General features: G+C 54.4%; 1 protein-coding gene across 2 annotated transcripts in view; it reads left to right on the top strand.

Moving 5' to 3' along the window:
- LAMA5 (laminin subunit alpha 5) overlaps window positions 1-13,131 on the top strand; it is a 95,988-nt gene that overhangs the window by 76,537 nt on the left and 6,320 nt on the right. For both annotated transcript variants that reach the window (XM_064465366.1, XM_064465365.1), the window contains exons 38-66: window positions 26-187; window positions 333-434; window positions 520-603; window positions 868-1,098; window positions 1,590-1,703; window positions 1,976-2,103; window positions 2,335-2,415; window positions 2,864-3,078; window positions 3,614-3,714; window positions 4,213-4,393; window positions 4,676-4,819; window positions 4,903-5,054; window positions 5,131-5,241; window positions 6,230-6,341; window positions 6,895-7,065; window positions 7,888-8,084; window positions 8,178-8,294; window positions 8,372-8,526; window positions 8,755-8,896; window positions 9,202-9,304; window positions 9,389-9,502; window positions 9,623-9,802; window positions 10,189-10,331; window positions 10,569-10,748; window positions 11,039-11,175; window positions 11,621-11,774; window positions 11,915-12,048; window positions 12,173-12,335; window positions 12,844-12,975. In XM_064465366.1, coding sequence (XP_064321436.1) covers window positions 26-187; window positions 333-434; window positions 520-603; window positions 868-1,098; window positions 1,590-1,703; window positions 1,976-2,103; window positions 2,335-2,415; window positions 2,864-3,078; window positions 3,614-3,714; window positions 4,213-4,393; window positions 4,676-4,819; window positions 4,903-5,054; window positions 5,131-5,241; window positions 6,230-6,341; window positions 6,895-7,065; window positions 7,888-8,084; window positions 8,178-8,294; window positions 8,372-8,526; window positions 8,755-8,896; window positions 9,202-9,304; window positions 9,389-9,502; window positions 9,623-9,802; window positions 10,189-10,331; window positions 10,569-10,748; window positions 11,039-11,175; window positions 11,621-11,774; window positions 11,915-12,048; window positions 12,173-12,335; window positions 12,844-12,975 — 4,140 coding nt within the window. The remainder of the gene's footprint in view (window positions 1-25; window positions 188-332; window positions 435-519; window positions 604-867; window positions 1,099-1,589; window positions 1,704-1,975; window positions 2,104-2,334; window positions 2,416-2,863; window positions 3,079-3,613; window positions 3,715-4,212; window positions 4,394-4,675; window positions 4,820-4,902; window positions 5,055-5,130; window positions 5,242-6,229; window positions 6,342-6,894; window positions 7,066-7,887; window positions 8,085-8,177; window positions 8,295-8,371; window positions 8,527-8,754; window positions 8,897-9,201; window positions 9,305-9,388; window positions 9,503-9,622; window positions 9,803-10,188; window positions 10,332-10,568; window positions 10,749-11,038; window positions 11,176-11,620; window positions 11,775-11,914; window positions 12,049-12,172; window positions 12,336-12,843; window positions 12,976-13,131) is intronic.

Below are 13,131 nucleotides of genomic sequence, written 5' to 3'. Positions count from 1 at the left end.
CCTACAGTTGCTCTTCCCCCCCCAGTTCGTTGACATGAACGGGTGGCTCTTGATGAGCAGTGACCGCCAGGAGGTGCCAACGACTCTGAACCTGCGGGAGCAGCTCCTCCACGCAGATCTCAAGAACCTCCTGGATGCCTACCAGGAGCTCTACTGGGTCGCACCCAGCAACTACCTCGGGGACCGGGTAAGAGCACAGTGGCAGCTGGACCAGCAGGCATGCACACCCCTGACCCTACTGACGTGCAGGCACTGCTCATGCTCTGAGTTGAACATGGAAAGCTCTGACCCAGCTCAGGGGTGTGGACACATGCAGTTTGGCTCTCCCTTAGGTTTCCTCCTACGGTGGGCACCTGCGCTACGAGCTTCACTCTGACCCACGGAGGGGTGACGTCTTCATTCCCATGGAGTCCCGCCCAGACGTGATCCTGAAGGTGCAGCCTGAGAAATTCCCTGGTGCCCCCTGCTAATGCATGAGCAGGATGAGGTGATGACTGACACCTTCCTTGCTTTTCCCAGGGAAATCAGATGAGCATCATGTTTCTGGAAGGCACCTACCCTTCCCCAGGGGAGGTACATGAAGGCCAGGTGCAGCTGGTGGAGGTGAGTTTGCACACACAAGTGTGTACCAAGTTAAGTGCTCAGATGCTACTGAAAGAACAAGACTAGCATGTAGGCAGAAGGGGCAATTGCATCGAGCTCAGTATTTTAGGTGCTGCCTGTTGCAGCAGAACTGTCTGTGAAGATCCAGGGGCTCTTTGACCTGTGCAAAGGGGAGACATCTCAGCAGCAGGGAAATGAAGGCTGGGCTGTGGATGTTCAGGTGCCTGTGCTTCCTGCCAGTAATGTTGGGTCTTCTCCCACTAGGGTAACTTCAGGCACACAGAGACGCACAACCCTGTGTCTAGAGAGGAGCTCATGATGGTGCTGGCAAACCTGGAACAGCTGCAGATCCGGGCACTCTTCTCCCAGCTCTCTTCCTCCGTGTCTCTGCGCCGCGTGGTCCTGGAGATAGCAACAGATACAGCTACGGGCATCCGCGCCAGCAACGTGGAGCTGTGCTTCTGCCCAGCTAACTACCAGGGGGACTCCTGCCAGGTAAGGGTGAAAGCAGACGTGCTGCTCCAGGCAGAGGGGAGTCAAACAGTCACATTTTGGGTCTCAGCCACCCTTGGTACAGGTGGCAGCCGTGGGGTTTGAATATTTGTCTAAAGCAGTGGTACCAGAGTACCAGCCTCCAAGCTGACCCTGAGGGCTTCAGTTGAAATTACAGCTCAGGTTGTGCTGGAGAAAGGCACAACATCTCCCAGGCTCCCCCACAGCAGCCGCCCGGCTCCCCTCCCACCACAACACACTGCACCTGGGGGAGGTGCGTTAGCTGCATCTGCCCTCTTGGAAGGTAGTGTAGACCAAAATTAAGTGCATTGCAGTACCTTGGAATAGGCCAGTTATCTCCTATTGACAAGGAGCAGAAAGGAGCTGCACTGAAAAATCTTCATTGTTGCTTTTAATCTCTTCTCCATCAGTACAGCCCTGTGGGAATTCTGTCATGCACTGTTTTTCAGATCTGCCTTTTCCTCTCTCCTCAGGAATGTGCTCCAGGTTACTACAGGGACACCAAGGGGCTCTTTCTGGGAAAATGCATCCCGTGTCATTGCAACGGCCACTCGGATCAGTGCCTGCCGGGCTCTGGGATATGCCTTGTAAGTAAACAGTGAAGCAGCATGACATTTTTGAGTTATAAGGTCTGTAGCATGTGATTTAAAAAGCTCTTCGCACACTGAGCTGGCAGGAATGTGCCTAAATTGGAGCATTAGCTGCATGTGCCATTTCAGGGGTGGTCCCTGCTCAGGGTCAGCACAGGGTGAGAGTTGTGGGAAAGAGGAAGGACTGAAGCATCTGGTGGGGAATTCTTTGTACAACCCACCATTTCTTGCAGTCAGTGCTGAGCCCGCAGCCTGCCTTTTCCTTGCAGAACTGCCAGCACAACACGGAGGGAGACCACTGTGAGCGATGCAAGGATGGCTACGTGGGCAGCCACTCTGCCGAAGAACCCCTACAGTGTGTTGGATGTCCGTGCCCTCTTTCAGTTGCCTCCAACAAGTAAGCATCCTTGGATGGGATTGTCTATTTGGCCTCACTGTTTAACCACTGGGAACCACGCTGTGCCACATCAGGGCACTGGCTTGGCACTGGTAGGTGTCCCAATGCCAGCCTTGTCCATGGCTCCAAACCAAGTCCATGGGCTCTCAGCCAAGGTCCCAGCAGCCCACGCCAAGTGATGGTGCCACATCGGGGTAGCTGCACCTTCCTGTTTACCCCTTGTCGTTTCAGTTTTGCCGTTGGTTGTGTCCACAAGGGATCCAACACACAGTGCCTCTGCAAGCCCGGCTACACTGGACCCAACTGTGAGCGGTAAGGGTGATGGCACCCATGTTTCTGAGGCCATGCACACCCAAGTCCGCTGCAGCCACTGCTGTGGCAGAAGTTCAGTTGTCCTAGTAGAGACTGCAAAGGACATGGTTGGCTCTGCCCCCAGTGTGCTTTGCACTGGCAGGATTTCTTTCAATCCTTTTCAGCCTGCAAATGCCCTATTGCTGTCTTCACTGCTGATTTATTGTGTTGCCACAGGTCTATTACTTAGCTGTGCTTTGCCTTGACTTGCAGTCTGTGATAAATGCACCTTTCTGGGGTATCGTGAGGCAAAACACAAAGTGCTTTGAGATCCCCGAGGGTTGCAGCAGTTACAAGTGTTGGATGCTTGTGCTGTTATAATTGCACAAGACTCAAGCATGGTGTGGGCATGAGCTGTGGCGATCCCCCCCAATGCCTGGCTGTGTTTTAACTTGCTGTATTTCTCCAGGTGTGCCCCAGGATACTACGGCAATCCCTTGGTGATAGGCAGCTCGTGCCAGCCCTGTGACTGCAGCGGGAACACAGATCCCAACATGCTGTTCAGTAGCTGCGACTCCCTGACCGGCGCCTGCACGGGGTGCATGCACCACACGGCTGGCGCACGGTGTGAGGTCTGCACCCCCGGCTACTACGGGGATGCGGTGGCAGCCAAGAACTGCACGCGTGAGTGGGGCAGGCAGCAAGCACTGGGGGGGGGGAAGATGGACAGACTGACCGTGGATGTTTTTAGCACCTTAGCCAGGCTGTGTCTTGCCCTGATGAGTCATGTGCTCAGTTGTACACATTGCAGGCATCCTCCAAAGATGATAATAAGAAAAAAAACAACTCCAAAAACCTGCCCTCCAGCATCACAACTCCATAACTTCCAATCCACCCCCGAATGCAAGCCGCCAAACCACAGCCAGGCTGAAACAGCCTTGCCCCGAGCAGCTACTGCAGCAGCGGCGCTGGCGCTCCCTTGGGAGTGTGGGTTTGCACAGCCCACTCCCAGCCCTGCTCATCTACCTGTGAGGAGCAGCAGCCGAATTGCAGCTCACAAAAGGGGGTCTGCCCTGGGCAGGTGTCACGGGAATGAGTTGTTGGCAGGAGCTCTGACTGTGATAGATATGGGAGAAATAGGATTCCCTGTCAGGAATAAGGTTTGTGAGTGGCTGAGCAGTCTGCTTGGCATATAACTGGGTGTATTTTTCCCTGGCAGAGTGCAACTGCTCGCCTTGTGGGACAGAGTCGTGCCATCCGCAAACTGGCCAGTGCTTCTGCAAGACTGGAGTGACGGGCCGGCACTGTGACCGCTGCGAGGTGAGGGCCGCCTGCGTACTGGGACGGTGCCTGTCCTTGGCACGGGGGTGACGGGCGGCCCCGGTGTGTTGTCCCCGGGCCTGTGAGCAGAGCGGTGCTGGCAGCTGCGCTGGCAGCCAGGTGGTTAGGACTGGATTTGCATGATCTGCCTATTAATGGCGAAAGCCTATTAAATACCTGGCAGCAAGTGATGGAGGCAGGGTTCAGCTGCAGCCTGGGCAGTAATGTGGTACTCTTTGGGAAACTGCAATAAACCCTGTTTCCCTGCATGCATGTGGTGTGGGAGTTACAGGGCAAGAGCAGGTTTGCAGGGCAGTGCTGTGGTATGTCGGCTCGTATTGCAGCTACATGTCTTTGCCATGTTGATATGGGTTTTGTGGTGGTCGAAACACTCCTAGAAAGCAAGACCAGGGTCTCACATCACCTCAGCCTGCCCCAGGATGGAAGCACGCATGCCTTCTTGCTGAACAGAGCACCCGCTGCTCTGCTTTTCCCTAGGAGGGGTACTACGGCTTCGAGGGATGCTCTGGCTGCCGGAGGTGTGATTGCGACGTCGGCGCTGTGGGGAGCAGCTGCCACGCACAGACAGGCCAGTGCAGCTGCCTGCCCGGCGTCAGCGGCTTGCGCTGCCAGCAGTGCGCCCCGGGCTACTGGGGCTTCAGCGAGAGCGGCTGTACAAGTGAGTCCTGCTTCCCGGGTGTTGGGTGCCACGCGCGGAGAAGCGGGGCATGGCATTGGTGGCACGTGTGCTAATTGAATTGTGAAAGGTGGAAAACAACGGACTGCTCTCTGGGTTCCTGTGGGTGTTGTTGGTTTGCACAGGGAGAATCCCCAGCAGTAGCATGTGGATAAGCAGGGATGCAATCGCACATCTGGAATATAACAACCCCTTCCCCTCCTACCGGGGTGGCAACAGCACAAAACGATGCCCTGGGTGTTTTCCTGTTATTAAACTCGGCAGAGTGTGAGTGCAGAGGAGGCTCCTGCGACCCGCGCACCGGGGAGTGCACCTGCTCCAACGGGCTGACAGGGAAGCAGTGCGACGTCTGCACGCACGACTACGAGATCCCCGTGGCAAATGGTCCAGACAGTGTGAGGTGTGAAGGTCTGTGTCCTGCAGTCCTGGGGAAGGAGGTGAGAGAAGCCCCGGGAAAGGGCCCTGTGCTGACCGCTCTGTTCCCCTGGCAGTGTGCGACAGCTGTGTCCAGCTTCTGCTGGAGGATCTGCAGAGCATCGAGATGTCCTTCCCCTCCATTCGCAACCAGCTGGTCAACCTCAGTGCCAGCTCCATCGCCTGGGCTCGCCTCCACGGTCTGAACAGCACTATGGTGACCATCGCTGTACGTGGAAGGTTTAACATAACTTTTTGCCCATGTTTCTTGGCCCATTGGCCTGATTTCAGCTCTTTTTTTCCAGAACCAGCTGCGTGAGTACCAGAGAGCCATGAACAAGGTCAGGCAAAGGGCTGACGAGCTGGAGGATGAGAACGTGGACCTCACACAGGACCTGAACGCGCTGCAGCACAAAGTAGGGTATTTTCCATCTTCCTTTGCCAGATCACGAGTCCCTCCTTTTGCCTAAAATAAGGGCTTTGAAGGCTGCGAGGAGCATAGTTCAGGCAGGATGGATCTCCTGCCCAGCCAGCACTAGGCTTGGGGTCTCTTACTTAGATACCCAAGCTAGATTACCTGCATTCCTTCCGTGGAGGGCTGTTAAACATCGTGATATTGATGGTTGTTTCTTGATTAATTACTTGCTTTTGAGGGGCTCCAACTTCAAGCGGTAAAAAGAAATTCAATAATATGTCATTTATAGAAGAAGCGTATGAGGAAGGAATGTAAACATCCAGGTCCATCCTGGATGTATCCATGCTGTGGCAGGGAGAGCCTGGGCCCTTTCACAAAATGAGTTTTTTATTGCAATAGTCCTTGGAGGCTTCAGTACAGCAACACATTTTGCAAGATGCAATCTGTATGTAGTCCAAAAAATGCCATTTGTGTCTTCAGCAAACTTAAAAACTGAATAAGATTTGATTTTATTTATAAACTGCCTGCTCCTAATCTAAGGGAGAGGGAAAAGTCTCTGATGATGTATGTCTCCGGGCAGCTGCATGGACAAATTGTCTCGTGTGTAGACGTAAGTATACACAGTCTATGCTCTGAACGGCCAAACTGCAGCCCTCCATCTGTTCTTGTGTCCTGGTCAGGGCTTTTCCTGTGTTAAGAGTGCAGGACAGTACTGTCCTCTGTGGTCTTAGGGCTGTTTCAGGATCCAGAGCCCGTTGCAGTGAAGCTGCATTCGTTGCTTGTGCTTCTCTGATGATGCTAAGTAAGACCATCACTAAATGCATCGTGGGTGAGCAGCACAGGGCAGGCTGTTGGAAGAGACATGGTTCAAGGACCTCAAAAGCTGCACATTGCCAAGGCTTATGTGCCTTTTGGGAACGTCTTTCCTGCTGAGAGATCACATAAAACATCATCTCGTACTTCAGCTAAGCCAGTGTTGATTGTTGTAGATGACGATGACTCACAGAGAAGCAAAACGGATTGAGCAGCACACGAGAGAGACTCACCAGAGAGGGGAGCATCTCCTGCTAAATATCCAAAGCATTCAGAAAGGCATTGCAGGTAGGTAAAGAAGGGTGTCTGGTTTGTAGGTTTTTCCTGCTGGGAATGCCATGCTCTTGCTTTCAAACAGCACCAAGTACTGCATTGCTTAGAAAGAGCCGTGGAGAAAACAAGGGGAAATACAAATGAAATGGAAATCCCTGTAGAATTCTGGCTGTTCAGGTAGACCAGGCTTATTGTGAGTCCCAGCTGTTTGGCCAAACCCAGTCTTTGGGAAAAAAAAAACACATTAGACTTGCACAAATGTTATTAGAATGCATAAAACTGGGCCAATCTGCACTACTGTTTCAGAGAGATTTAGCAAAACAGGGAGTGACTGGATCTAGGAGAGGAGGTAAAGCCACAAAAAGGTGCTTGGGATATAGCATGTGTTACTGTAAAGGCCAAGGAGACAGAAACATGGGGCAATACCCGAGTGATTTCAAACAATTCGGGTACCAGCGCGAAAGCTGGCTGCAGTTTGTTGAGGGTGATGTAAGAGGGGAAGGATCTGGGAGGATTATGAAGGACGTGGGTTGGTCAATGCTAACGGGGGATCTGGATTTCTCTGCAGACTTGGTGCGGCAGATGGCCAGGCTTGGGGCAGCAAACACCAGCACCACCTCCACTGAGGAGTTTCGGCAGAAGATGGCCGAGGTGGAAAGAATGTTGAGGGAGATGAAGGAGCGGAGTCTGGGCAGCCAGGAGGAGCTTGCAAGGCGCGAGCATGAGGAGGCTCAGAAGCGTGAGTCTGGCTCAGTGTCATAGGACAGGGCTGCACAGATCCTGCTGGGTCTAGCCATTCCTTGAAGCCTGATGTGGAGCCCACGTTCATGCACTAAATGCGTGATTTAAGATTTCCCTTAAGGTGAATTTTAGAGCAGATTGTATTAGTCGGGTTGTTCTGTTTGATGACCAAAAATGACAACCCTAGAACCAGGGTATTATGCATACCCATTATGTATGCATCAGTTGTGGATGTGAATAAATCACCCCATGTTTCTTCATATCCACTGTCACAGGAAAGGGGTCCAGAGTAACAACCAGCAGCCCACCACGCTCAGAAGCTCTCCCATCCAGAGGGCATCCCTTGTGTGAGCAAGGGCGTGGATTGTGCTCCCACACAAATCCCCACTACATAACCAGGCACGCTGGCACTGCAGGGAGCAAGCGCTTCTGATTAACAGGCAGTGGCAAAGCACAGTCCTGCTGAAAGCGGGAACTATACACTGGCTTTTCGTAGAAATAAGTAATTTTTCACAGTGGGAGTAATCAAGCACTGGAACAAGCCTCAGGTGGGGTTTCTCCATCATCTGGAACCTTTCAGGCATGGCTGGGTGTCTTTCTGAAAGAGGTCCCGTCCCTTTCACCAGCAGTGGGGCTTTGGAGACCATTTTGGACGAGCTGCTGTGCTATCCAGGCTTAAAGAGGGAGGGAAGAAGGTCACTTCTGGCCTTGATACCTGCCAAGTGGGACCAGAACCAGGCTTTTCCACAGCAAAGCACAGAAAGAGCCCTTTAACGCAGGAGGATGAAGTAGCCATGGTTCTCATCTCCTCCCTCCTCAGTGCTGCATCAGGTGAAGAGCGAGCTGCACGCCCGCTGGGAGTCCAACCAGGACCTGGTGAGCAGCATCCGGGACCGGCTGGCGCAGCACAGCTCCCAGCTGATGGATCTCCGTGACGCCCTCAATGAGGCTGTGAACAAAACCAGGCAGACGGAGGACTTGAACAGCCTGAACCGCAACAACCTGGAGGAGAGTCAGGTAGGCCTTCACCAGGTGGTCCCATACCGCCATGCAGTGAGGGGGTGCCTACCCCAGCCCTGCCAGTGCCTAACCCTTCATCTGTGTGTCTAGCAAAAGAGCCATGAACTCCAAAAGCAGCACACGCTGGTACAGGAGACCCTGCAGATGGCCAAGGACTCTCTGGCCCAGGTCTCTGACTTCCTGCAGAAGATGGAGAGTGCAAAGGAGGTGAGCGGTGGAGGTACTTTGACATGGGCAGAGTGTGAAGGGGTGGCAGCCCTCAGGAGTGACGTGTGTCCTTGCAGGCATACGAGAAGCTGGCAGCCCTCCTGGATGGGGCAAAGCTGCCCCTGACCGAGCGGGTCAAGAAGTTCTCCCCAGCCAGCAGCAAGATCCCCATCGTGGAGCAGGCAGAGGAGCATGCCCGGCTCCTCGATGAGCTCGCAAGGAACCTGTCCAGGTGAGGCACTGGTCCTGACACTCAGGACTAGTCAGGCCATCTCCTACCAAAGGATGGGAAACTGCAGTCCCACGTCATGGCAGGGGAACAGCAGGGTACCATCTCCAAAGCTTTATCCTGGAGAACACATTGTGATGAGGAACCCAAAGGGGTATGTCTCTGGGGGCATGGGCAAAAGCCCAGCTTGAGGGGTCTCCGTGGACTTGATGGCTTCATCTTCCAACACAGCATTATCCAGGACACAAACCAGGATGGCTTTATCCAGCGGGCAATTGACGCCTCTAATGCCTACGCCAGCATCATTGAAGCTGTGAAAAAAGCTGAGCGAGCAGCCCACGATGCTGATGAGGCAGCCAGCAAGGCTTTGATGGTACGTGCTATAGGGAGCCCTGTGAAGATGAGCAAAAGCCAGACTCCCTCAACAGTCCTCCAGCTTTTCACACCCACACACAGGGATCTGCTGCCCCTTCCCTCTGAGACTTGAGCACATTGTTCTGTGCCAGAGAGCAGAACCTCTGCCGTGGCTGGGGCCAGACTCTTGGGGTTTGGGTCTCCCCATCACAGCCCAGCAGCACACCCTGCTGCAGCTGTCTGAATGGGCATTTTTGTGTGCAGTCAGGGCCAGAGACTGGAATTCCTCTTCAGAATTGCAGGCAGTGTGTGTTTGTTTTACAGAATGTCATATCAGAAAATCTCGGGGCCATCTCTAAAGAGCTGAAGAGGAACAGCAGCAACCTGGAGGAGGCTGTGAGGAGAGAGCAGAGAAAACTCAACGGGGGTGAGGGAGGCTCCTTGCAGGGTGTGATGTCCTTCAGACTGGACTAAGATCCAACACATGATGTATGCATTTCTTTAATTGCAGCTATTAAGGGCGCTCTGCAGACAGCAAAGGACAAGCTGGCTGACCTCCGTGTGAAGAAGGAGCAGCTCCTGAGCCAGCTCCAGTCTGTGCAGGACATGCTGGGCAGGGACCAAGGTTTGTCCTGGGGTAGCTAGGCCGGTTCTCTCTGCTACCTTCCTCACGCCCAGGCTGTGACCCAAGGGTGCTTCCTCCCTGCTCCTGGCCATCTCAGAGATTTTCCTCCCTTCCTTCCAGAGGACACAAAAAAGGCAATCCAGAATGCCAAAGTGGCAGCTGCTGAGGCCAACGAAACAGCTGCGAGAGTGGAAGATACCCTGAGCACCATGAAGAAGAATCTGGATGAGTGGAAAGACCAGTATGGAGACCTTCGAAATGAAGACCTGAATCAGGCAGTCCAGGATGCCAGGAAATCTGGTGAGTGCAGAGCCTGCTGGGCTGCCAGGGCTGAGTCTGGCATGAGCCAGTGCATGGACAGATGTCCCCAGAGTTTGTGCTTTGGGAAACTGTGCTTTGCATCTCCAGGTCAAGAGCAGAGGGAGGTAGCAGCCAGTACTGGGTGCTTTAAGTCCTGGCACTTTAGTTTCTTTTCTCACCCTATAGTGTCTGTATCACCTGTACCTTTACTGCAGGAGTTTGCATGCGCTAGAGCATTTTCACGAGCCCCCACCAAGGCTGCTGGATTTAGGGGATCATTCTGTGACTCTGCCTCCCGCTGCTGCTGCTTTGACTTGCATGTCTCAAAACTGCCTGAGCTTTACATCTCCCTTCCTCACTAACCCCTGGCTCCCCTCCAACCCCAGTGTCCAGCCTGGAAAGCACCATCCCGCTGCTGCTGGGGAAGCTGAGCAGCCTAGAGAACAGGAGGAATAAGAATGCCACCGTGTCGGAGAACATTGTACGGATCCGGCAGCTCATCACGCAGGCGAGAAATGCCGCCAGCAAGGTAGGCTCATGGGAGGGTGAGGACTGTACACAGGGTGCCAGGGGCTTGGGGTGAATGGGGGCTTACCTGATGGTGGTATGCAAATGGGAGGGGTATCTGGAAGAGCTCTGGGGCCACCAGGAAGGGTCCCTTTCTCATGGGACAACAACAGAATCTTTGACTTGGTAGCGCTGGCAATGACAAGAGAGGCAGCAGCAGTGGTTTCAGTGCCATGGATTTTGATTTCTCTCCCTTCAGGTGAAAGTCCCCATGAAGTTCAACGGCAGCTCAGGTGTGCAGGTCCGGATGCCCAGCAACCTGCAGGATTTGGCAGCCTATACATCCCTAAAATTCTACATCCAAAACCCTGAGCCCAGGAGCCGGCAGCAGGACGGGACAGAGGAGGGGCGGTTTGTGTTGTACCTGGGCAGCCGGGAGGTGAGATGGGGCTCTGTGGACAGGAGGGCAGCGGGAGCCCTTGTTGGTAGCATTGGTGGGGGATCACGCCTGGATGTCAGCCCCTCTCCCTTCACCTGCTCCCCATGTGTCTTTGTGGGGAAGATGAACAGGCCCTGGGTGCAGCCATCAGCCTGGCTGGGGTGGATGGGGAGAGCAGTGTGCATGGGGTGCTTGGCCAGCGCAACCCTGGGAGCATCATGGAGAGCATCACTTGGCACTCCTGCCTCTCCCAAATGCCAACGTGTGGCCTTGTCTCTCCCTGCATTCAGGCCACTGGAGACTACCTGGGCATCGTGCTTAAGGACCGCAAAGTGCAGTGGGTCTACAAACTGGGCGATGAGGAGCCAGCCTCCCTAACTGTTGACGAGGATATTGGAGAGCAGTTTGCCACCATCAGCATCAACAGGTAGGAGACTGATGGGACACATCCTGAGGAAGTTCAGAGGGAGGCTGTCCCTGCAGTGGATGTGCGTAGCGCTATGCCCAAGCCCAGACAGGCCCTGAGCTTGCAGAGGTGCTGTGGACTCCATCATCCAGTTGTCCTTAAATGACCAACACTGAGATACCTCAAAAAAACTAGCAGGGAGATGGTGTCTTACCAGGTCATGGAGGGTCTGGAGGCTCCTGCAGGAGCAGAAAGATGAAACTTGTCATGGAGGATCCATTCAGACATGTGGCAGTGCTGATAACGAGTGCTGACTCCTTTCAATGAACTGCTTCTGTGGGGCTCCCCAGTGGGAGATGCACTCCTTTTTGGTAGGGCTGTGTGGGGAGGCCCTTTGCTCAGGGAGGGCAGGGTTTGCTCCTCTTTGGGGGTCTCCCCTTGTCTTGACCTTCCCTCCCTGCTGCAGGATCCTGCAGTATGGGCACATGTCGGTGATCGTGGAGAGGCAGACGGTGCACGAGACCAAGGGAGACAGTGTGGCCAAGGGGGAGCAGGGGCTGCTCAACCTCGACCCGCACAACGTGGTCTTCTACATGGGTGGCTACCCTTCCAGCTTCACGGTGAGACAGGCAGCAGGGCAGGAGGCTTGGTTTTCTAGGAGGTATCAGTGATACCTTTGGAGCCTCTTGGGGAGGAAACACCTTGATTTAATGGGAAAACCAGGATCAAACTTGCCCTAATTATCTGGTTTCACTCACAGCCTCCTCCCACTTTGCGCTATCCCAACTACCGCGGGTGCCTGGAGCTGGACACACTGAATGAGGAGGTGGTGAGCCTGTACAACTTCCAACGCACCTTCCAGGTGGATACCACTGCCGAGAAGCCCTGTGCAAGGTAGGACACCATGCCCAGGCTGGGGGCAGCTCTGCTCTGTGGCACTTACCCTGACCCTTGGCTGCCCCAGAGCATGGCAGTTGGCTTTGGAGTGATGCCTTGGATCTCTTCTTGTGTGGCACAGGTCCAAGTCAACAGGAGACCCTTGGTTGACTGACGGCTCCTACTTTGATGGCACTGGTTACGCGGAGATCAAGTTTGAGAGCCAGTTCGGCACAACCAAGCGCTTCGAGCAGGAGATCCGGGTGGTCTCCTACAATGGCATCCTCTTCTTCCTGGAGAATCAGGCAGGTGCTTGCTCCCTTGGGGGGCCTTCACTCCTCAGCTGGTGGGCTAGGGCAATCCCAGCCCCACTTGCAGGCATTCCCAGTTCAGGGCCCTGGGGAGAAGAGGGATTTGGAGGTGGCAGTGCTACTTGGAGCAGCATTTCTGCACTATTGTTAAGAGCCACAAAAGGACTGGACCCAGACCTCGCAGCAGAGGCAATCACTTGTCTGGTGCTGGAGGGACTCCCCTAAAGTCCAAGAGCACCCTCTCACAGACCTTCCAAGCCAGTCTAGGGTCACTGGGCCAAGCAATGCTGCAAGACGCATTTCCAGCTTGTGGTGCCATCCCTGTGCTCCAGCACAGGGCTGCTGTTTGCAGCTGAATACCCAATAATTGTCAGAGTGATGTGCCAAGGCACCAGCAGCGGGACCTGCTCCCACCAGTGCTAAAGGGCAGGTCAGGCTCAGCACCACGGCTGCACGCTGGACACCAGGACGTGGGGCTGAGTATCTGTCCTGCCTCCCCCAGGGCCAGTTCCTGTGTCTGGCCATCCGGGATGGGAAGCTGGTGCTGTACTATGACTTCAGCACCGGCCTGGAGATGGCAAAACCCAGCAGCAACTCCTCCTCCCTCACCATCAGCAGCACCACAAACAAAGCGGTAAGGGGGAACAGCCACCTGCCTGGCTCCCTTGGAGGGCTCCTCATCCAGAGGGTGGAGGGGGGCACCCAGACCCTTGTTTTTGGTGGGGAAGAACTGCAAGAAGTGCTTTGACTAAACACATGAACCAGGCACCTCATGCTGCCCTCTGTGAGG

Source organism: Phalacrocorax carbo, chromosome 14, assembly GCF_963921805.1.
Source record: "Phalacrocorax carbo chromosome 14, bPhaCar2.1, whole genome shotgun sequence".
NCBI classification, from domain to species: Eukaryota; Metazoa; Chordata; class Aves; order Suliformes; family Phalacrocoracidae; genus Phalacrocorax; species Phalacrocorax carbo.
The sequence above is the reverse complement of the archived record's forward strand: the minus strand, read 5'-3'. Positions and strand labels throughout refer to the sequence as shown.